Genomic DNA, 23,254 nt, shown 5'->3' on the forward strand with positions numbered 1-23,254 from the left:
TTCTCATAATCAGCTTGTTGACTGTGTTACTTTTCTGTATTTCAATTTTATGTGCCCTTTTTTTCTGTATTTCAATTTTCTTTATTCCAATTTGTGCGACAGTCGGTAGATTTGTGGATTACTATTGTATTCTACAGACGAAATAAGTAACTGACTGCTTACTTGCAACACTTTTTTTATTCTCTGTTCCATGTATAACGGTGTACCGAAGGACGCAAAGGATGGAGAGAAGACCAAGACGAAGCTGGGCCAGATTTCTGCTGTGCCTGTGCCTGCTGTTTCTATGGCCAGATTCAATTGTGACAGGACAAACTGATGACAATGAGACGTTCACTCACAGAACTCAGGATCTTGCTTACACTGTACCCCACAATGTCACACAAAACAACTCATGGAAGAGACAGACTTGGGGTGAGGAACACGTCTTGTTTTCTGGCAAATACACGACAGATGCAGTTTTCTCTTCGTCTTCCACCACTCAGAAATCTCTGTGTCAGAACGTGGAAGAAGTAAGAACAGCAGGAGACGGAGTCATTGAGTTAAGAGAAACTCGACAACACTGCAACGACATGTGGACATGGGACATCCGAACTTCCTCTCCTGATGATGGAATCATCTTTAAGTTCAATGAAGTGTTCCTGCGATACAACTGTGAACTCTGGATCTTCACACTAGCGAAGGGCTCAGGAGAAAGAGTAGAGCAGAGGAAGTTCACAAGTAAAACATCATACATGAATTTCACTCCTCTTCTACTACAAGAAGCAAGAGTGCTTGTTGTCCTGGATGCCCCTTATACCTTCTACAAATACACATATTCCAATGTGAACATCTCGTACTACTTCCATCCCATTTCAAGAATGCCGCGTAAAGTGTTCACACCAGTGCCGAGCCCAAGCGGTTTACAGTATGATTGCTCCGGGAACATAACCATCCCCACCGCTTTCAGATGCAACATGGTCCAGCAGTGTGTCTTCAACGAGGACGAAGAGGGGTGTGAGTACACCAAACAAGGTTGTGAGAAAGGGTGGGCACCTTACAAGGATCAGTGTTTGAAGATGGAATTCGTCATGCTCTTTTCGTACGTTCCAGGTCATTCTCATGCCACCTTCCCCAGTGTGGCGGAGAAAACGTGTGCCTCCAAGTACGGGGGTTCCTTGGCCACACTGCCTGATGATGAAGGAATCACACTGGTGAGCAACATGTTACGGCAGAGCGGTCACAGAAATGCAGTTGTAGGCATCAAGAAAGCGAAGCCAGTATCTGAGCTACAGCGTCACCTATACAGGTCCTCTTCTTTTCTTCTTTGTCCCCCCCGCCACCCCCACCCCCTTCTTTCATATGTTTGTTTCCATTTCATTTCCATTTGCTTTCGTAAATAGGCTTTACAGAGGTAACACATCTGCTTCACTTTTTTTTTTCTCAGAAATGTAACGTGTATGGATCTCTTTCCACGTTTTGATTCCCTGTTGAATCTGAAACTGAAACTGATTTGTATGATGATTCGTTGAACCCATCGACTAATATCGAATCATGACAGAATGAAATGATAATTTGTTTAACTCTCTCCATACGAACGGCGAAAGAGACGACGTTAACAGCGTTTCACCCCAAGTACCATCATCAAAATATTGCAAGTGCAAGGCTCTTATACTGAAGAGGTGAATGTTGACAAAGAATACAACAATTCTGACGACGGAAGCTAAACGTTGGGTCATTCAGACATCCGAGGGGTCTGTGTAGAGGAGAAGAGAGGACTGGCCGTACTGAGTGAGTTAAATATATACAGGAAATGGAGATTGCACTTGGATTGCACTAATACAGAGTTCATGTATTGTTGTACATATTTGATAGACATCCTATTCTCGTATGTACCAAAGTAGATTCAACGCTCCACTGTTGTCCACTTTTATATATTAGCTAAATAGTTGAGGAAATTTGGAGTACAAATTCAGAATGAATGAATTCGTGACAGAGTTAACCAACATATTAAAAACCTAGTAGAGGAAAAAAGAGATGAGTCACTAAGGAAACTTGTAACTTTTTTTTTCTTTTCTTTTTTTTTCCCCCAGATCCGAATGTTCGTTTTGTTTCCAAGAGACTCTCCCGTAGGTGGAGTACACTCCTAACTTGAAAATCACTGTTCTCTTCCGTTTATCTGACCTGCACACTTGTTTGGGAGCTCGAGTCTACTTTACTTTACTTTTATTTTCTGTCTTTATATATACTGTCTATATATTTCAGAATTGTTTACATAGAAACAGAAGCACACTATAACGTGCGAACTGATTCTCTCCATCTATAAATGATGATGGACTCTCCCGTCGGTCCGACGGATGAGTAGGTAGGCAGGTTTATCTGTCGGTGTGTGCCCTCACATAGGAGGCCGATTCTGGATGCGCAGCACTTTCCACAGGTGTTGCAAGGGAAAAAGTCTCCAGAAGTTGAGCCCTGCTTCCTTCGCTCACGCTTCTCCTTAATAACTAGCGTTCTCTTATTTTCAAACGTCTTTATGCCACTAGAGCACAGCATCCTCCAGCGAGAGCGGTCAAGGGCATGAGTTTCCCATGAAGCGATGTCTATTTCAAAGCCTTTGAGGTTTGTCTTCAAGGTGTCCTTGAAGTGCTTGCAGGGTCTTCCAAGTTCACGGTGGCCTTCCTTCAGCTGGCCATGCAAAAGCATCTTTGGGATCCTGCTGTCTGTCATGTGGACAACGTGTTCTTTCCAGCGTAGCTGGTACTGGATAAGCAGGCTTTCGATGCTGGGCAGGCCGCTCCTCTCTAGGACCTGGAGGTTGGAGACCCTGTCTTGCCACTTTAAGCCGAGGATCTTTCGTTGGCATCTCTGGTGAAACTGCTCAAGTTGTTGAATGTGACGGCGATACGTCGTCCATGTTTCACAGCAGTACAAAAAGGTGGTCAGCACAACAGATCTGTAGGTTCTGATTTTGGTGCTGAGCCTGATGCCTTTGTTGTTCCACAGCCTGATGTTGAGTCTGCCAAAGGCGGAGCTGGCCTTGGCGATGCGCAGCGTCACCTGCATCAAGGGCACCGTTGCTGCATAGGGTGTTGCCCAGGTAGCAAAACTTGTCGACTGACTTGATCTATGTGTCATCGATCTTGATTGCAGGTTGGGGGGAGGCACTGGCGTTCTGTGAGCTAGTTGGTTGGAACATGGACTCGGTCTTGCTGGTCCGTCGTTGGGAGACTTCACATGTGGCAGGTAGTACTGGGTTACATGGTACCAGTAGCAAGGGCTATGCCCCTGACCTGACCCACATCTATAAATAGATATATGAATAAACGAATGAATGAATAAGTAGATAAACATATTTGTAAATAAATACATTTATAAATGAATAAAGAAAGAAAGAAAGAATCCAAATATGTAGATATAGGACTTAGTATTGACTGGGCAATACTGACGCCAATGTCATTTTAAGATTCTGTCTATTCTGAATTAGCACTACTTGCACGCTAATATTGCAAACTGAGAATCGAAATTCTATATTAGATTAAAAATTCTATTTAGGAGTAGATATATTACAAAATGAAGGGGCGTAGATTTTAGCAGACGGTTATTTTATTCCCATCAACCTCATTAAGTTATGCTTGCGTGAGAATGACTGGTGCGAAAGCGCTTTGATTTGTTTATGCACAAGATTTAGCGCTATATAAGTACCATTATTATTATTATTATTATTATTATTATTATTATTATTAAACTTGTTGTCACTTTTTTCACTGATCATATTCCTGATGACTGCCCTATCCTTTACATCACCACTCTACTGCTGCTCGTTTCCTTCCTATGTATTTTTGTCTGATGGTTTGTTTGTTTGTCAGAACGTTTGCTTTTCTCTATACAACCCCTCTCCAAGACCAGTCTCTCACCCATTTCCCCCACTCATTCCATGAGTGCCTATGTGTATGCTGAAATGAATGAATGAATGAATGTGTGTGTTTGTGTGTGTGTGTGTGTGTGTGTGTGTGTGTGTGTGTGTGTGTGTGTGTGTGTGTGTGTGTGAATCACACTATAAGGCAATAAACCAATGAGGTGAAGAAAAAAAATCAAAGCTAGACAATAAAGTGCACACTTACGACACGAAACATCATCTATTCAACATCAACTAATGAAAGAATAAATGATTGTGCAAACGAACCAATTCCAAAAAAGGAACGAATGAATCAATGAATGAATGAATGATGTCAAATAAAATTTCAATAGATCAACAAATTATTTTCTATTTACCCCGGTTGGTTGCGCAGATGTCAATTTCAATGTTATCAAATGCTGCCATAGATCGTATGAATTTATCGTACACGATTCAAAAAGATTTAAAAAGCCATCATTCATCCCGGAAGTTTGTGCAGATACCTATGGCAGTGGGGGGACAAAGGCAGTCCCATAGCCTACGAACAACAACAGCTCCAGAGAGATGGACCATTGCTGGACTGTGGCACTCTCAATGCTAATCCTGGTATCCACTTTCAGCCCTTGAGATGCGTCCTTCCTGACTCTTTCCCTGATGGTTATGTCTGCATGAGACGGAACCCCGCTCAGCCAAGTGTGAGTGTAAGTCGACCTTTAAGTGCTTACTTTCTTCCACCCAGTAGCCCACTTGACCAAATACCCACAACGCAGTGTGCTGACGGTTCTTTGGTGCAGACATTCCATCGCTGTCAGTCTGATGACGTGGACCAGTTGTCCCCAAACGGTTTTGCTGTGTTCCATTGTCGTTACGGACCACATGTTCACTATGCCTTGGTGTGTGATGGGAACAGTGATTGTGCTGATGGAAGTGATGAAATAAACTGTCGTCCGGTGATTGAATCCCCAGTGGACAAGACAATGTTCGTTTGTGACAATCTTCAAACAATCGCAAAATCCGAACGGTGCAACGGTATGACTGACTGTTTTGATGGATCAGATGAGATGGACTGTACATTTTGCAATCAAGGCATTGTGTGCACTGGTATTGGCTGCGTTCCTTATCTCTACGTAATGTATATAGATGGTTGTCCTATTTCAGCCCCTATGAGAGAACTTCCGTTCGTACTATATTACCATTCTGTTGTAACTCTCGATGGCTATGGCATGTCCAGGATGGAACTCTACGACAAAAACAATGACGAAGGATTGTTTCAGTGCACTAACGGAAACTACATTCCATCATTCCTTCTCAACAATGGAGAACTTGACTGTCAATTTGGCGAAGATGAAAATATCCCTTCTGAGAATATCACATGCCCTGGGTTTTACATATGTCAATATTCCAGGCACTGCATGCATCCTAAATTTGTCTGTGATGGGATTAATCACTGTCCTTACAAAGATGATGAACGATACTGCAATCTTCCCTGCCCAACAGACTGTGTTTGTGAAGGGTATGCCTACTTCTGTACCAACCTCTCTGAACCGCAGTCTTTGTGGAGTGCACGTTACCTGGATCTTAGTGGAAGTGTAAATGTGTCTTTACATCACTTACAATTCATGACAAGGTTGCAGTTTTTGAATCTGTCCTATTGTAGATTAGAGACTGCAGTCTTAAGAAGCATGTCATTACTAAAAATCATTGATCTTAGCTTTAATAATTTGATGAACTTGTCCTCACTAGTGTTTGAACAGCTAACGGGTTTGCGAACACTGAATCTGTCAGGAAATCCATTTGTCAGGGTTCTTGATTCGTCCTTTCATGAGTTTATAAGATCGTCAGGTCTAGTTAGTATTTTCCATTTTATAGTCACGGACACTGGTCTTGAATCTCTCGAAGACAGGGCTTTAAGTGCACTGACGCAGCTGACGACTTTGGATATCCAGCGAAACAAGATTAAATTCTATGATAAAGAAGTCTTCTTTGGTCTACGTAATTTACACAAGCTACTCACTGATGACCCAAAATTATGTTGTAGTTATTTTCACCCTGCTTTGACTGAGTGTCATGCACCTGTCGACGAACTGTCTTCATGCACTGACCTGTTACGGTCAGACTTTTTCAGGGTGTTTCTGTGGACGTTTTCTTTTCTGTCAATTATTGGTAATGGTGGTGTTCTCTTGTACCGAGCGTTTGAAAAACAAAAGGCATCACCTCCTGCATTTCGAGTGTTGGTCTGTAACCTCTGTACTGCTGACATATTCATGGGAGTCTACATGATGATCATTGGCATAGCAGATGTTAAATCTCGTGGAATGTATGTATCAAAAGAAAGTGAATGGAAAAAGAGTTTAGAATGTACAATTGCAGGATTCCTGGGTCTAGTATCCAGTGAGGCGTCTGCCATGGTTATCTGTCTCATTACTCTAGATCGACTGCTGGTCTTGTATTTCCCATTCAAAAAACACTTTCACCTTAATGGGTGTTCCTCTCTAGTAGTCTGTGGTATTGTGTGGTTTCTTGGTCTGTCCATTGCAGCTGCACCATTATTGCTTAACTTAGATTTCTATGGGGAGACGAGCATTTGCCTCCCTCTTCCAGTCACACGCCACCAGTTCTCTGGTCAGTTCTATGCTTTTGGGGTTTTTATTATCTTGAATTTTAGTATTTTCATTCTCATTGGGATAGGTCAAATTTGTATTTATTGTACAATTCGCAACGTCAGTAAACTGGCTGGAGCGCAAAGGCGGTCACAGGAGCTGACCATTGCTCGACGCCTTTTCCTTGTAGTTTTCACAGACTTCTGTTGCTGGTTTCCTGTTGGTCTGATGGGCCTGCTGGCCAATCGTGGAGTTCCCATCCCTGGTGTGGTAAATGTCTGGGCTGCCATCTTTATTTTGCCACTGAATTCTGCCCTGAATCCTTTTCTGTATACTTTGAATGCAGTACTGGAGAAAAGAAGAACCGCTCAACTGCAGCAAAGAACCAAGAAGATTCTAGGGAACATGCAGTCTGAGCTCCCGAAGATGAATTCAAATCTGGCAGAAGAGGTTGTGCGAGTTTGTATCAGATCCAAAGTAGTAAAGACAGAAAAAATGTTGCAGTGGTTACATATACAACAAGATAGCAACACCAGCTACTGTGATTCTGATGCAAACAATGGAAATAACAAGAGTTCAGTTGATTGCTCATTTAGTGAATAGTTTTTCTCTGTTTATCTACATACATGCACATGGAATGTACATAAAATACTAAAAGGGTGTTGACTGTTCACACCTTAATGAAATAGAATCATTGTCAATGAAAATATATCCCCAGTTTTTTCAAACCCTCAATTAGAAAAGGCTTTCTTTTTTATTTGCTTAATTTAAAAAGGTTTGGTTTTACTTTTTTATCTTTTTTTTTTTTCCAAATCTATTTACAGTGGTATACCACAGTGAGATGTAGTATCAGAGGAATTTTCAACGTCAAAGGTGCACAGCTGCATTCCTGTTGATATAAGATGCTGTGCAAATGACTGTGTATTTAAAGTGTTTAGAGCTTGCTCTTCGACTGAGGATAAGTGCTGTGTAAGTGTCCATATCATCATCATCATCATCATCATCATCATCATCTTCTTCTTCTTCTTCTTCTTCTTCAAATACACATGCTTTACAATTTATTTAATGCTTTCTTATCAATCCCACATAAGTATATCATTGTTGTAACAATAAGGTCACAGACAAGAAGAAAGAGACACAAACAAACTCGATTATTTCGAGTCACACGCATTTCACCCAAAAGGATATTCACATAAAGTACAGCCTTACACCATTTATCAACACACATGCATGGAAATGTGTGAGGACATGTCACTCCTTTCTTTTTATGCAGTCTGCTGAAGGATCCAAAGATGTCAGATCTCCTGCATTTTCAACACCGCAAATGTCATAGACAAAAATGTGGCTTTGCCGTCCACCATGAAACAAAAAGAAGAGCATTCGAGATATACACCTTTTATCCGGATGCAATATGTGAACAAATGGAGAGAACAACAACAGAGATTGAGTGAGAGTGTACCTATACATTGTGAAGCTTTTGAACATTTTTTGTGACAGAAAATGTGAGACGTCGAGGCTTCCATCTTTGCTAAATTCTCCCAGCACTGGTAATTCGCATTCAACATATCCAGTCAATCAGCTGTGTCAAAGTTGAAGTCCTACTACATGCTTCCCTTGATTTTAGGATTCTGAGAGCACGCTTGTGAACTTGGTCGGCGGTGGTGCGCGATGAGAAGAAAGAGCGCGGAAATCGCCAGAAACAGCTGATATTTGACTGATTTTTGGTAACGGATATTCATTAAGGTATCAGAACGAGGTCGAAACAGAACTGAATTGTGAAATGTGTGTGGTGAGAACGCTTCGAAGTGGGGCGGTACACGAACTGTTCGCATTTACACGCTGTTCGCAATTAGGTATACCTTCCCTATTCCATGAGGAATAGGACACTCTCTAATTCCACTGTTGAAGAAGGGAGAAAAGGTCTTGTAAGAATATGCGAGGATAGGGGTGCAACTCGCCAACGACGTATATCCGGACAAAACTTCAAGTCAGATATACAACAACGTAGTAGAAAACGTTTGCTAAACCAAACTGTGAGTCGGGTCATCGGCCACTTTCCTTCCAGGTGAACCAGAGAAAAGCGAATACATTCATTCACTCTGCCACAGCCTGCTCAGTCTAAACGCAGTCACGGAGAAAACAAAGTCACAAAAGACACATTTAAACGATGGCCAGCCCTTTGTGTTCCCTTCATACGAATTTAAAAGACAGATAACAACGTACTGCCATCAAATAACCACATGTACAGGAGATCTGAAAAGATCATGCCTGAAAGGTGCTGACCCATCCTCAATCAACATACATACATATGTGCGTGTATGTTCTGCTCTTGTGTTTTTTGTGTGTTTTAATCACTTAAAAGAAAGTGCAGTACAGACACAACTCGTAACACATCTTAATCATAAAGCTCCTTAAAACAAATCATCAAACAACGCTATGCTGAGGATGTCAGCCCTTCCGTCCAAATTATCAACACCAGATCACAAAATAACAAAAACGTGTATTAAAAAAAAAAAAAAAAAAAAAACACACACAAAAAAACACACACAAAAGCCACACAAAAGAGCACGCGAACGAGCCAGAATCCACAGTAACATGTCCCAGTTGACAGCGCAACGTACACTGCCGGAACTGTGTCCTGTGTGTGTGTGTGTGGTGTGTGTGTGTGGTGTGTGTGTGTGTAACGTGTTCACCATCGTAGGATCAAGACACATGGAAAGTCAAGTGCATCAGTGTAACATTCACACATTCAATCAAAATTTGACACAGTGGGCAGACCATTTTTATCCACCTCTGGAAGTGATGGCGAATTCCAACAGCTGATGCCTTTGCACTGTCCATATGCCACAGAACATTGGAGCCAATGTCTTCTGTAAAGACATCGACTTGACTTGCATGCTCCCCGTACAGTTGTATCTGACCAGCCCAAGCAGGGCCTTTGAGTAAGAAGGGAGATCATTCTGTCGTGGTTCCAGCCGTCCAGATAGGAGTTGCCATTCTCAAAGCTCTGCCTCAGAATCTGCCAGTCGGTTTATTTATTCATGATACTACGTCTTTTTAACCTTTTATGACTGACAGAATGTCGCCAGCATAACAATACTGGTGGGCATTGCCATTATTATGATCACACCACATCACGCCTTCCACTTTTGCCTTACACTGTAGGAGGGTAACTGTGGATCTGCACATAGTGGCATACAATGAAACCTTGTAATATATGTGACATGTATCTATGTTCTATCCTACAGCTGTTTTGTGAGTAGCTGCACGTTACAATGCAGTATTGATAATGACGATATCACTCTTTGCATGTAGGACAGGGACACTTGGGAGATGACAGAGACTTCCAGATGAAACTATGCATCCTCAAACTATTGGCCACAGCATGATATAATAAGTAACAAGATAAAGCATCTGGTTGATTTTCTAATGAACGATACCAAACATAAAATAACAAGTGTATGAGACTTATTCGTTGATCTGGAAAGCCGTCCGGATGAAAAGTTGAACTGAGTGATTTAAGTTTTTGTTTGTACATTTTACATCAAAATTGTAAACGCATTGTTATCAGTTAACATTTGTGTTCTGTATTGATTGAATAAATTTAAATGAAATAAGAAGAATAGGGGAAAAAAAAACCCGTTCAGCATTGAACTCAAACTCGGCCCATTTCCTCTGATTATGTGTGGTCCCTTGTATCGTCTAAGGTGCGTGTCAGTTTGCTTGTTGAGTGTTCGGTTTGTTTGTTTGTTTTTCCAGACCCAGTGAGTCATTCCTGTCTAGTTCCATCAGGGTGTGTATTGGCTGTCAAACCACTCAGTAATTATCCTCACGATATGTGACCTGATTCAAGACGGATCAATCACACCCTTGAAATGAAATGAAACTTTGGCTGAGGTACAGGTGGCTATTGAATTTCCACACACACACACACACACACACACACACAGAGAGAGACATATATATATATATATATATATATATATATATATATATATATATATATATATATATATACAGAGAGATTGAGAGAGAGAGAGAGAGAGACAGAAATGATAAACCCAAGCCAACTGGAAGAGGTGTCAAAAAAGTGTTGGCTTAACTTTTAACCTTCAGACTTATTTGTCCTTTGGTTTAAAACGCGTCTTATTATTGTACCTATCTGTAAACTTGTGTCTCAAAAATTAGCGGAGGAGGGGTGCGGGCAGTATGCACCACAAGCGTAAGATATTTCGTACTCTCCGGATTTGCTAAATGCTTCGACTGCTGACTGGACAGAAACACTCTCACTCAATCAAAAAGGAACTCAGCTCGGCACCTCTTTTGTCAAGAATATGTCTCTTAAAAAAAAAAAAAAAAAAAAAAAAAAAGCAGAAAACTGAAGGGAATGAAAAATTGAAAATAAGATAATAGTCATAATTTTGTTTTGAAATCTAAACATGGAAAGATACCAGACACTGCCCATGTGGTCCAGAAAAGAGGGATAATAAGTGCAGTGGACTGAAAGGAAATCTTGATAGTAAATCCCAAGAGTAAAAAAAAAAAAAACAAACAAACAAAAAAACAAACAAACAAACAAACAAAAAAAAAACGGGAAACTGCACTGCAAGCCTATAGAACTCATTGGATGATGCACGAAATGGCATTAGTTGATCTAGATCTATAAGTTGGGAGAGTGAGAGAGAACTGCAAGTTGAGGGAAACTAATTAAGGTCCTGTCTTTATGAGAAAAAAAATTAACTATTGCGCAGCATTGTGCATATTGTGCATATTGCTTTGAATCATGACTGATGTCAAAAGATATCAAATTTAATTCATGGTCTTCGTGGAGCTCATGGACGGAAACCGAGTCTTCACCAGAGAAAATGTATGTTTGTAACATCACCCCCACCTCCAGCCAACATCCAAACCCCACAACTTAAAACATATTTCAAGACGTGTTTCCAGAACAAACACGTACAGAAATGTAGATGTTAACAAATTCAATGGAATGATGTTCACATGTTCCACTGCAACAAACGACTCCTGCAATCATCACTATCATTGTTACTCCTCACGAAGGAATCGCGTACAGTTCTAATTAATGCAAGCACATTGCGTATTGCATCTGTTGATCATTGATAAATGCAGCTGACTTCGGGTAAGTGAGTGTATGGTGGTCAATCTGCAACACAAACTTCACATATTGAATCAGAATGATGCAGGTTGCCACTTAGAACACCCCTCTTCATGGACTCTTGACTGTGTGCTTACAGACAGCGTGAGTCTTTGTAATAACATGGTGATTCGTGTGTGTGTGTGTGTGTGTGTGTGTGTGAGCATGTCTTTGTCTCTCTTTCTGTGCCTGTCTCTCTGTGCGTGTTCGACTTTAACAAATAGATTTGTCTCTGGAAATACCTTGTCTCTTAATACCAAATTAAATCAAACATCAGGGAAAACAAACAAAATTGCACTCACAATGATAGGTTGTAACTCTTCCTGATTCTAAGCGATTTATTCCTTTAGCCTCTGGATCTTCGATATTTTTATTGGGTCATCCCCGGCTCATTGCTGGAAGGTTTCCTTTGAGTCTAATGACTGCATGGCTTATTTTCTTGTGCACAGGTCAAGGAAAATAACAAATTCCGTACAGAATATACAAAATGACACTATCTACAGCACCGACGTGTTTCCTGTATAGAAATATCTAAAAGAGAATAGCGAAGCTCTAGAATGTTCATGCTGACAATTTCAGTCGAAAGCAGCCATCTTGCCTGTAAAGTCTTGTCCCAGTCGGAATCTACATTCAACCAATAATTCGCGATTCTGTGTGTGTGTGTGTGTGCGTGTGTGTATCATCAGTTATTGCATCGTGTCCCCGACCAACTGAAAGAAAATGCAATCTGATTAACAAGCCTGAGCCAATAAAAATCTCAAGTTGTGCCACACATGTGTGCATTTAATGTTTTTCAAGCATACACACAGCAGTCAACTTCCGCAATTATTTTGAGAGCAAACAGCTTTGAACGTTTCAAACTTCCTAAATGTAAACGGTTTATTCATTTAGCCTCTGGATCTTCGGTGGATCTTTGACAGATCTATATTATGGTTGTAAACAATAAAATGTTGGCTGCTTGCACCCGACAAACTTTCATATCTGGGTGTGAGCAAAAACATGATTTAATCGTTATGTATCAGTAACCACCCATCTCCAGCTCAACCACCACTCTCCACCTTCAGCGTTATCAGGATTGTTGTTCTTGTACAACAGGAATCACACAATGGACGTGAAGGCTTTGCCTCTTCTCTCCAGTAGGAATCACATGTGGGTCATGAAGGCTTTGCCTCTAATCTCCAGTAGGAATCACATGTGGGTCATGAAGTCTTTGCCTCTTTTCTCCAGTAGGAATGACACGTGGGTCATGAAGGCTTTGCCTCTTTTCTCCAGTAAGAATCACATGTGGGTCATGAAGGCATTGCCTCTTTTCTCCATTAGGAATCACACGTGGGTCATGAAGGCTTTGCCTCTTTTTTCCAGTAGGAATCACACGTCTGCTATGAAAACATTGCCTCTTTTCTCCAGTACGAATCACACGTGGGTCATGGAGGCTTTGCCTCTTTTCTCCAGTAAGAATCACATGTAGGTCATGAAGTCTTTGCCTCTTTTCTCTAGTAGGAATCACATGTGGGGAATGAAGGCTTTGCCTCTTTTCTCCAGTAGGAATCGCATGTGTGCCGTGAAGGCATTACCAATTTTCTCCAGTAGGAATCACATGTGGGTCATGAAGGCTTTTCCTCTTTTCTCCAGTAGGAATCACATGTGTGCCGTGAAGGCATTGCCTCTTTTCTCCAGTAGGAATCACATGTGTGCCGTGAAGGCATTGCCTCTTTTCTCCAGTAGGAATCACATGTGGGTCATGAAGCAATTGCCTCTTTTCTCCAGAAGGAATCACATGTGGGTCATGAAGGCATTGCCTCTCTTGTGTTATATGTTGCCATCCTCTTTTTGTGATTTCAGACAGTTGAACTCTATTACCGCATAACTGGCTGTGTGAATGTTTTCCTCTCTAACACAAGCCATGAAAGGATATAGCGCCACCCAAAGTAAAAAAGCAAAATTCATATTTTGCGTAAAGCGTGCACAGGAGTGTGTCAAAACATCACATAATGAATAATTAATTTAAACAAAAGAAGATGAAGAAAAGTGCAATGGCACCCATTGATGTTAGATTAGACATGACTATGGTGCATGAAGAAGTACAAATGACAAGAAACCTATTTAGTCAGCCCGGTGCCTTTCAATTTGATACTGTTAGGAAACTTGAATTGGGTATCAATGTAATGTACTGAAACACCTTGCTTGTGACAGCTACGCCACAGAAGGACAGACCCCTACTATCTGCTGACGAGGTAGGAACAGGTGTCAGTGTTCCAACTCAAGATAACCGCTCAAACCGCCACTCATACGCTAAATTCCGCATAAGTGACCAGCACGGTGCCACTGTGGGACTGACAGCCAGACAACAGATCAAACGCAGCCCTGCCCCTTCCATGAGGTGCTAAGGACAAGATACTGGCCTGACCTAACTCCAGTGACCCGGAAATACTTTGGCTGTGTGGAATACCTGCAGCCTACAACGGCTTTCTTTGCGGAGATTGGGGGTCCATCCAACGAACGAGAAAAGAAAGCATGAGACACCTTGCTGCAAACACAAAGACATTGGAAAGGCTCCCTCATGGCCCATGAGGAGAACCACATTTAGACAATCGTCGATGAGTTACCCGAAGCATCTAGTATGTTGGCCTGACACTCAGAAGGACATAAGTTCTTCTCCAGTCTTCACCAACATTGCCCACCAACATCCATGCGTTATCAGCAATGGTAAACAGCTGAACTTTCTTTTATGACCAAAGGCAACACCGTCTCTAACGATTGTCCCTTGGACTGTCATGTTACAGCCAGGATACAGAAAGTATACCAGGCATTTGATAGACTCCACACAAGAGACTTGCAAAACAAGGATGTTAAGAAGCACCGTACAATAATATTCACATCATTACTCCACGGTTGCGAAAAAAGAACTTTAAACCACAGGTACACCAAAATGCTGCAGCAATTTCGCACACACTCCGTATGGTCAGTTCGCTAACCAAAACGTTCTGGACAGAGCTGGCAAATACAAGAATCGAAGCTAGGCGGAGCCCAGGCCGTGTACGCGTATCATGCACATGGAAGTGTCCAAACTTCCCGGAAAGCTCTTTTATGGGGAACTGGTACATGGAAGTTCCAGTTAGTGACACCGGTATAAAGTTTACATCAAGACAAACTTCAAATGGGGAAACATTCAGTTGAGCTGCTGGGTTTGCAGCTGCTGATAGAAGTAGCTGTTCCAGTAAATAGAAGCCAGCCATGCTGCTGTGAGAACTTAGCATTTTCAACACTTTGAACAACCCTACCACATCTCTACCAACCTATCTATATAATCTTTCAGTACACCTCTTCCCCAATATCGATACTACGACCCCACCCGCTTTGTTAATAAGCAACTAATTTGGTATATCCTCTAAGCCAATATCAACAACACAATGTTTTTGGTTGTTTTCTCAATATCTCTCACTCTCTCTCACACACACACACTCTCTCTCTCTCTCTCTCTCTCTCTCTCTCTCTCTCTCTCTCCCTCTCACTCTTTCCCTTTCTCACACACATATTCAACCACTGACACCCGCAAGCACATATGACCACACGCACACAGATACACATAATCACACACACAAACATTAGCATACAAGCATGTATAAACACTAGCGTGTGAGCTCATATAACAAACACGCATTCACACACACACACACACACACACACACACACACACACACACACACACACACACACACACACACACACACACACACACACACACACACACACACTTTTATACAGCTGTGAGCAAGCACACCATCGCTACAAAAATAATTTATTCTAACCAATCATGCACACATACACATGCATAAAAAACACACTTATACACTAATACGCACACAAACAATAAATGCACTTACCCACCCACCCACCCACACACACACACACACACACACACACACACACACACACACACACACACACACACACACACACGCACGCACATGGAGAGAGAGAGAGAGAGAGAGAGAGAGAGAGAGAGAGAGAGAGAGAGAGAGAGAGAGAGAGAGACGCTTCAGACGCTTCAGACATTATTTATTGACATTGGCATATCAACAGCCTTTATGTCAACGGGACATGATTCTCAATTGCAGCATCGTGTATTGAACGAAAAAAGAAACAAAAAACAAAAACAAACTATGAACAGTAAATAAAACAATTCTTGTCAATAAGATTTTCTAGATGAAAGTGAGTTAATTGTTTATAGATGCATGTGCCCAGTACAAGCACACATACATCATTTTCAACCACACTCTATCATCTCTATCATCAACCTCTACTATTTAGCCTAACTGACAACCACAACAACAAATATTATAAACTGTTCATATTCAATTTGACCATCAGGTGCATACAAATGCAATATTTTATTCATAGATATAACTACTACATATTCTAACTAACCATTTTTCTTTTCCGGATGTTAATAGCCTCTGCAACATATCTGGTGAGCGAAATTAGAACTTCATCATTATCAGAAGATAACAAGCTTTGCACGGTTTGCCTTCTCTCGGCGGCCACATGTAAAAGTTGATTCTGAGCCCTGATATCTTGATATGCTTTGCAATGAAATAGGAAATGGTCTTCATCTTCTCTCACACCATCCATACACACCATGCACAATTTATCCCCAATACCTTCCGAATCAAACCATCTTCTATTTTCTTTTAAGCCTAATGTTCTGTTTCTAAACCTTGCTAATATATTCCTGTGCCATTCATTAGTAACTATTATCAAAATTTATCTGGATGTAATACACTTTTGAAGGAATGGAACCAAGAATACTTTATACTGTCTTCCATCTTGGAGTGCCAGTTTTGTTTATAACAAGATACTAAACGATTTTTAAATTCCGAAATAAATCCTCTTTCATTCCCAATTTCCTGACTAAGCCATACAATACCAAACCCGTTTACTGTAAGAACTTGGAGAGAGAGAGAGAGAGAGAGAGAGAGAGAGAGAGAGAGAGAGAGAGAGAGAGAGAGAGAGAGAGAGAGGCATACAAAGAAACGAGCAAATTAACACTAGCATACTTGCAAACACACACGCAGTGCACACACACACACACACACACACACACACACACACACACACACACACACACACACACACACACACACACACACACACACAAACAAAAAAGCAAACAACCAAATACATATTCATACATACATACATACATTCTTGCATGATGTGGAAATTTAGCTTGGAGGTAACGCGTCCGCCCAGGAAGCGAGAGAATCTGAGCTCACTGGTTCGAATCCTATAATTGCCATTATTTCCACCCCCTTCACTTAAGCGTGAGTGGTACATGGTGGTCGAGACGCTAGTCATTTGGATGAGACGATAAACCGAGGTCACGTGTACAGTATGCCAGTAAAAGAACCCACGGCAAGAAAATGGTTGTCCCTGGCGAAATTCTGTAGTAAAATCCACTTCGAGAGGAAAACAAATAAACTGCAGGCAGAAAAAAACAACAACATAAAAATGGGTGGCGCTCACAGTGTTACGATGCGCTCGAAATTCACCCAGAGAAATGTATAGTGTCAAAAGAGAGAAATACAACACATAACACTTCAATACATATATACATGATACAATACAATACAATGCGATACAATGCAATACATACATACATGGTGGTGTGTCCATCGAGATCGATGATGACCATCGTTGTCATCCAGCTGGGGGGTGGGGGGAGGGTAGTGGTGGGGTGGGGTGGGGGGGGAGGATGCTCATGAATCTATCAGTGAATGCGCAGATGGCTGAATAGTCCAATCTGCGCACAAAATGTTCACTGACAGTTGGGGCAGACAATGACAGGCATATCATTGTCAGGGAGCTTGTTTGCCCGTGACTTTCTGGCCTGCCTCTTCTGAACAGCTGCAGCAGTCCTGTTGGCCTCGCACAACTTGGCGCCTTTGTGCACAGCAGCGCGCCATTTGTCACGGTCCACTGCAGATTCCTCCCAGGAGTCAGGGTTGATATCAAACGCTTTCAGAGAGACTTTCAGAGTATCTCTGAAGCGCTTCTTCTGACCTCCGTGTGATCTCTTCCCTTGTTGCAGCTCGCCATAGAAGAGCCTTTTGGGCAGCCGATGGTCTGGCATGCACGCCACGTGTCCAGCCCAGCGAAGCTGGGACTGCATCAGGATGGTGAAGATACTGGGAAGGGTGGCTTTTGTGAGCACCTCTGTGTCTGGGGTCATGTCTTGCCACTTGATGTTCAGTAGCTTCCTGAGGCATGTTGTGTGGAAGTGGTTCAGCTTCTTGGCATGTCGTTGGTACACTGTCCAAGTTTCGCAGGCGTACAGTAGTGTGGGGAGAACTACTGCTCTGTAGACCTTTAGCTTGGTCTCAAGACTAATGCCTCTTCTGTTTCAGACATTTGCATTGAGTTCAGTAGTCCTGTCGCCACAGGACTTGGGGGTGATGAAATGAATAATAATAATAATAATAATAATAATAATAATGGTTACTTATATAGCACACTATCCAGAAATCTGCTCTAGGTGCTTTACAAAAACGCTTTTGATAACATAAAACATTATATCTATGTTACATACACACACCAAAATGTGACCACACACACACACACACACACACACACACACACACACACACACACACACACGCACGCACGCACGCACGCACGCACGCACACACACACTGCATACATACATTTTAACATGCATGTGTATCTAACAGCTACCCTAACACATACGCACACATAGGCAGGCACAAACTTACATAAACACACGCACACACAATACACATTCATATACATGCATGTAATTATGTACACATACATATGTATACACACATAGTCAAGCACACCTAACGAAAAGGAAGTGGACCTGCCACAATTGAACTTATTGCTGAGGGAAAAGGTGAGTTTTGAGACGAGATTTAAAAGATGCGACGGAATCAGAATGACGGAGGTTATCAGGGAGCTTGTTCCACGTCTTTGGCGATTGAAAAGAAAATGATCTGTGTCCATAGTCTTACTTCTGACGTGAGGTATCCTGAGAAGTCGAGTATCAGAGGAAGAACGGAGCTGGCGAGACGGGGTATAGATATGGATGAGTTCAGAAAGATACTTGGGGCCAGATCCGTTGACTGCAGAAAAGGTCAGAGTGGATAGCTTATAGTCTATTCGATCAGAAACAGGCAACCAGTGGAGAGACTGAAGGAGAGGAGAAACATGGTCAAATTTAGAAGCTCTGCAAATGAGTCTGGCAGCGTTATTCTGAATTCGTTGGAGTCTATCTAACAGGTATTTGGGAAGGCCGGCCAAAAGAGAGTTGCAGTAATCCAATCTTGAGAGAACCAGAGAGCATACAAGTGTCTTGGTTGCATCGGTTGAGAGATAGTGGCGGATAGAGCTGATTCTACGCAGTTCCAAATAGGCAACTTTACAGATATTCGAAATGTGCTGTTGGAAGGAAAGAGACTGGTCCAGGATTACACCAAGACTGCGAACAGAGGCAGAAAGTGAAACAGGTGTGCTATTGATCAGAACAGAGTCAGGAAAGGAAGGATGTTGACGAAACTTCTTTGGACAGGTTATCATAAATTCAGTCTTATCATCATTTAATTGCAGCTTGTTGAGAGTCATCCAGTCCTTTAGGCCAGCAATGCACTCCTGTGTTTGAGTCACCAGTGCATCAAATTCAGCTATGGAAGCCGACTGATAAAGTTGTGTGTCATCAGCAAAGCTCTCATGAAGGATGAAAGGTTATTTTGGATGACTGATGACTTGCGCGATGAGTTTGTTTAAAGTGAAGAGGAGTTGCGCAACGTCGACCTCACTCTCTCGTCCGGGTCCACCAATTTCCAGTGGCAAGACTAAGTCGAGACGACTGGAGGATGAGCACGGATGCAGTGGATGACCAAGATATCCTTTCGGTGTCTCATCTTGCTCTCTGCACTCCACAGTGTGTTGCTGTAACCGCCTTCCTCTCCGTTGAACCGACAGGTTTCTTCCGCAGATTCTGCCGGATCCAGACTTCGCATGCATGGGTAGACACACCCCGGGGGCCAACTGCGTGTGGCATGCACACAGCACGGTGGAGTTCGATGGCCGTCGGTGGCTCTCCTGAGCCAACGCCCTTTTATGGATCTCCATAAGGGTGTCTAGCCACCCACCTCACCAGTCCCGGAAGGGAGCGGTGGGAGTGCCGGTTTAGTCGCAGGCAACCCGACCCTGAACAGGTTGTACTGGATTACAGGTTACCAGTAGCAGATCTAATGACCTGACCTGATACATTAACACTTATGCACTCACTCTAAACACATACTAACACAAACACAAACAAACACACTAACAATGGCACACCTGCAAACTAACACAAGCACACTTGCAAACACAAAGATGGTGGTACACTGACTGACTGAAACCATTTATTGCCAGATTAACTTTTTGTTGTACTGATATTTTCGCAACCATTTGAATAAATATTAACAGAGCAACAGAAAGAAAATCTAATTTGAGAAACACACACACACACACACACGCACACACGCACGCACGCACACACACACACACACATACATATATATATTTATATATATATATATATATATATATATATATATTGTGTGTGTGTGTGTGTGTGTGTGTGTGTGTGTGTACGTGCGTGTGTACGTGTGTGTGTACGTGCGTGTGTGTATGTGTGTGTGTGTGTGTGTGTGTGTGTGTGTGCGTGCGTGCGTGTGTGTATGTGTGTGTGTGTGTGTGTGTGTGTGTGTGTGTGTGTGTGTGAACACAAATACTTACACACTCTAAACGTATACTGTCACGGCTCGTGACGGTTGCTATGTGTGTTCATGTACAACTCTTTTCCATCCCTTCTCCCCCTTTCTCTCCCCCCCATCCTCTCTCTCTCTCCCTTCTCCCCCTCTTTCCATCCCTCTCCTTCACCTCCCTCTCTCTCCTTCATGTTTTTACACGTGCATATCTGAGGATATGTGTATGTCATGTCCCTTCCCCTGAACGTTTTGTGAACTCTGAGTGAGTTCTGAAGTCCATATGGTGGGGACAGAAAGATTTCTCTGGGCTTTTGATGCCAAGCTCTGTCAAGAGACGGATCACCGTTCCAGCGAGGGAGCTGTTGGGTGTCGTCTTACAGAAGTAGTGGGGTGTGTTCGTTGTCACCCCCTTCTTTCTGTGTGTGTGTGGGTCTGTGTTTCACCCTGGGCAGCGGTGTGCCCATATACCTGGTGACAGGTGAGGGAGTCTGTGTTTGTCTGCGTAATATTAATGTAGTGATGTGAATTATGATATTGGTTGACATTAAAGTGAGGTTTAGGTTGCTTGCAAGGTCGGGGTGATGTTGTTTTTTTTTTAGTGGAAATCTTTTAAATCCAGCACTCTTTTATCTCTAAATATTCGGGGGAAATTAGTAAATTTGTTGTTTGGGTGTATCATTTTGCCATAATTATATTCAGCTCGGACTGTTTCCGCTCTGTAATGGTGATTGTCTAATTGCAGTATGTAAATTTTCCCAAACATTTTTGGTGGGGATGGAAATGTGATGTAATTGTAATGTAGCCCGGCTGGTGCTGTTTATATTATTCGGAACTAGTATGATGGAAACTGAAATATTATTGCCATTTGTGGTTAGCGTAATGTATATTGCTTAAGGAAGAGATAAGTGGGGAGGGGGGGGATGTACTCTTTTGCAACTAGTAAAAAAGAACATAGTCTACAGAGCCAGCGAGGTGTTACAGGTTTTCCTGTTTCCCTCCCTTCCGTGCCACTGCCTTCGACGGGTCTCCGGGACAAGTCTGGAATGGTCCTCGTCCCCCTTCTAACGTGTCACCCCGAAACTCCCTCACTCCCGTTCCCGTTCCCGCTCCCACTTTCCCACTGTCCCTCTTGCCCGACCAGCTTCAGCCAGAAAACTACCAACGTGGTCCGTCTTTGGCTGTCAGCAAATGTCTGAACTCTGGCAGCGTGTTTTAGCAGAACTGGCGCTGCAATTGTCTGCAAATTGTATTGTGCTGTAGTTAGACAGAGGTTATTTGTGTGTGTGTGTGTGTGTGTGTGAGTAATGCTTGGGTGGCGTTCATTTATTTATGTATGTTTGCATGACCATAGTAAAACGAGCTGAACTTTTCTGTGTCTCCGTGTTTGTGTTGTCGGGACGTTAGCTAGTCTGGGAAGGGGCGGGGGTTCATGGCCAACTCCTTACGGGTTGTGACACATACCTACACAAAAGACTGAAAGAAAACACACACACACACACACACACACACACACACACACACACACACACACACACACACACACACACACACTTTTCTACACCTGTCCGAAAGCACATCACAACCACCACCACCACCACCACAATAATTGTATTCGAATCAAAACCAACGCCTTGTCAGCTGTCATGAAAAGAAGAGAAAGAAGTAAAAAAAAAAAAAGAAGAAAAAAAAAAGACTTATTGAATCTTAAACTTTTCTGTTTCTCACATACAGTGTCGAATACATTCAACTGAAGGAAAGCCGCACAGCTGAAGCCAACTGAAGTTGTTTGTATTTCGTCTAGATATAATTAGTATTTGTATTCACAAAGGCTTGCGATATTTTTCTGGATCACTCTAAATATCTTGTATGCAGATTTAACTATATAATGTTTAAATCCACAGGCAGGTAAACCTAACTGCAAATACCATGTCACTGCGAACTTTTCGTATACCGCCCCACTTCGAAGCGTTCTCACCAATCATATTTCACACAATGACGCCTGCTTCAAACTCGTTCAAAACCAACGCCTTATCAGCTGTCATGAAAAGAAGAGGAAGAAGAAAAAGAAAGACTTATTAAATCTTAAACTTTTCTGTTTCTCACAAACAGTGTCGAATATATTCAACTGAAGGAAAGCCGCACAGCCGAAGCCGACTGAAGTTGTTTGTATTTCGTCTAGATATAATCAGTGTTTGTATTCACAAAGGCTTGCGATATTTTTCTGGATCACTCTAAATATCGTATGCAGATTTAAATATATAATGTTAGGTAAACCTAACCGCAAATACCATGTCACTGCGAATTTTTCGTATACCGCCCCACTTCGAAGCGTTCTCACCAATCATATTTCACACAATGACGCCTACTTCAACCTCGTTTTTGTACCTTGACGAATCTCCAAACGAACCAGTCAAACATCAGCTATTTCTGGCTATTTCCGCGCTCTTTCTTTCCTCCTTGCACTACCGCAGACCATGTTCACAAACGTGTTCTTACCACCTTAAAAATCGCATGTCGTAAGACCTGATTGTTGACACAGTTTGAAATAGCTGATTAAGCTGGATATGTTGAACAAATTGTGCATTTCCAGTGCTGGGAGAACTTAAGAAAGCAACAAATGAGAATGTCAGTTTTGTAAAGTAGCTCCAAAATATTATCGTTGACAATTAGACCATAGCGTATTCTGATGTTAGTCTATTTGCGAACGATGTTGCACAGTTACTGAGCACTCTCAGAGGACTGTGTTTGTGGGTCCTGTAGAATGTGTGTGTGTGTGTGTGTGTGTGTGTGTGTGTGTGTGTGTGTGTGTGTGTGTGTGTGTGTGTGTGTGTGTGTGTGAGAGTGTGTGTGCGTG

At 42.2% G+C, this 23,254-nt stretch overlaps 1 protein-coding gene across 1 annotated transcript; it reads left to right on the forward strand.

The window, feature by feature from the left end:
- The first annotated feature begins 239 nt into the window (after window positions 1-239).
- On the forward strand, window positions 240-14,144 carry LOC143297612 (uncharacterized). Its single transcript, XM_076610029.1, has 5 exons — window positions 240-1,285; window positions 4,371-5,981; window positions 6,597-6,741; window positions 9,322-9,413; window positions 13,967-14,144. Exons 1-5 carry the CDS (start codon window positions 570-572, stop codon window positions 14,142-14,144), a joined length of 2,742 nt encoding a protein of 913 aa, XP_076466144.1. The 5' UTR covers window positions 240-569.
- The last annotated feature ends 9,110 nt before the right edge of the window (window positions 14,145-23,254 follow it).

The sequence above is a fragment of the Babylonia areolata genome, chromosome 23 (assembly GCF_041734735.1).
Source record: "Babylonia areolata isolate BAREFJ2019XMU chromosome 23, ASM4173473v1, whole genome shotgun sequence".
Taxonomy (NCBI): Eukaryota; Metazoa; Mollusca; class Gastropoda; order Neogastropoda; family Buccinidae; genus Babylonia; species Babylonia areolata.

Coding starts and splice junctions, on each gene's coding strand:
- LOC143297612 (XM_076610029.1), top strand. CDS start 570: ATGTGGACATGGGACATCCGAACTTCCTCTCCTGATGATGGAATCATC. Junction 6,742..9,321: donor GAGTTCCCATCCCTGGTGTG/GTAAATGTCTGG, acceptor CATATGCCACAG/AACATTGGAGCCAATGTCTT. Junction 9,414..13,966: donor AGCCCAAGCAGGGCCTTTGA/GTAAGAAGGGAG, acceptor TGGGACTGACAG/CCAGACAACAGATCAAACGC.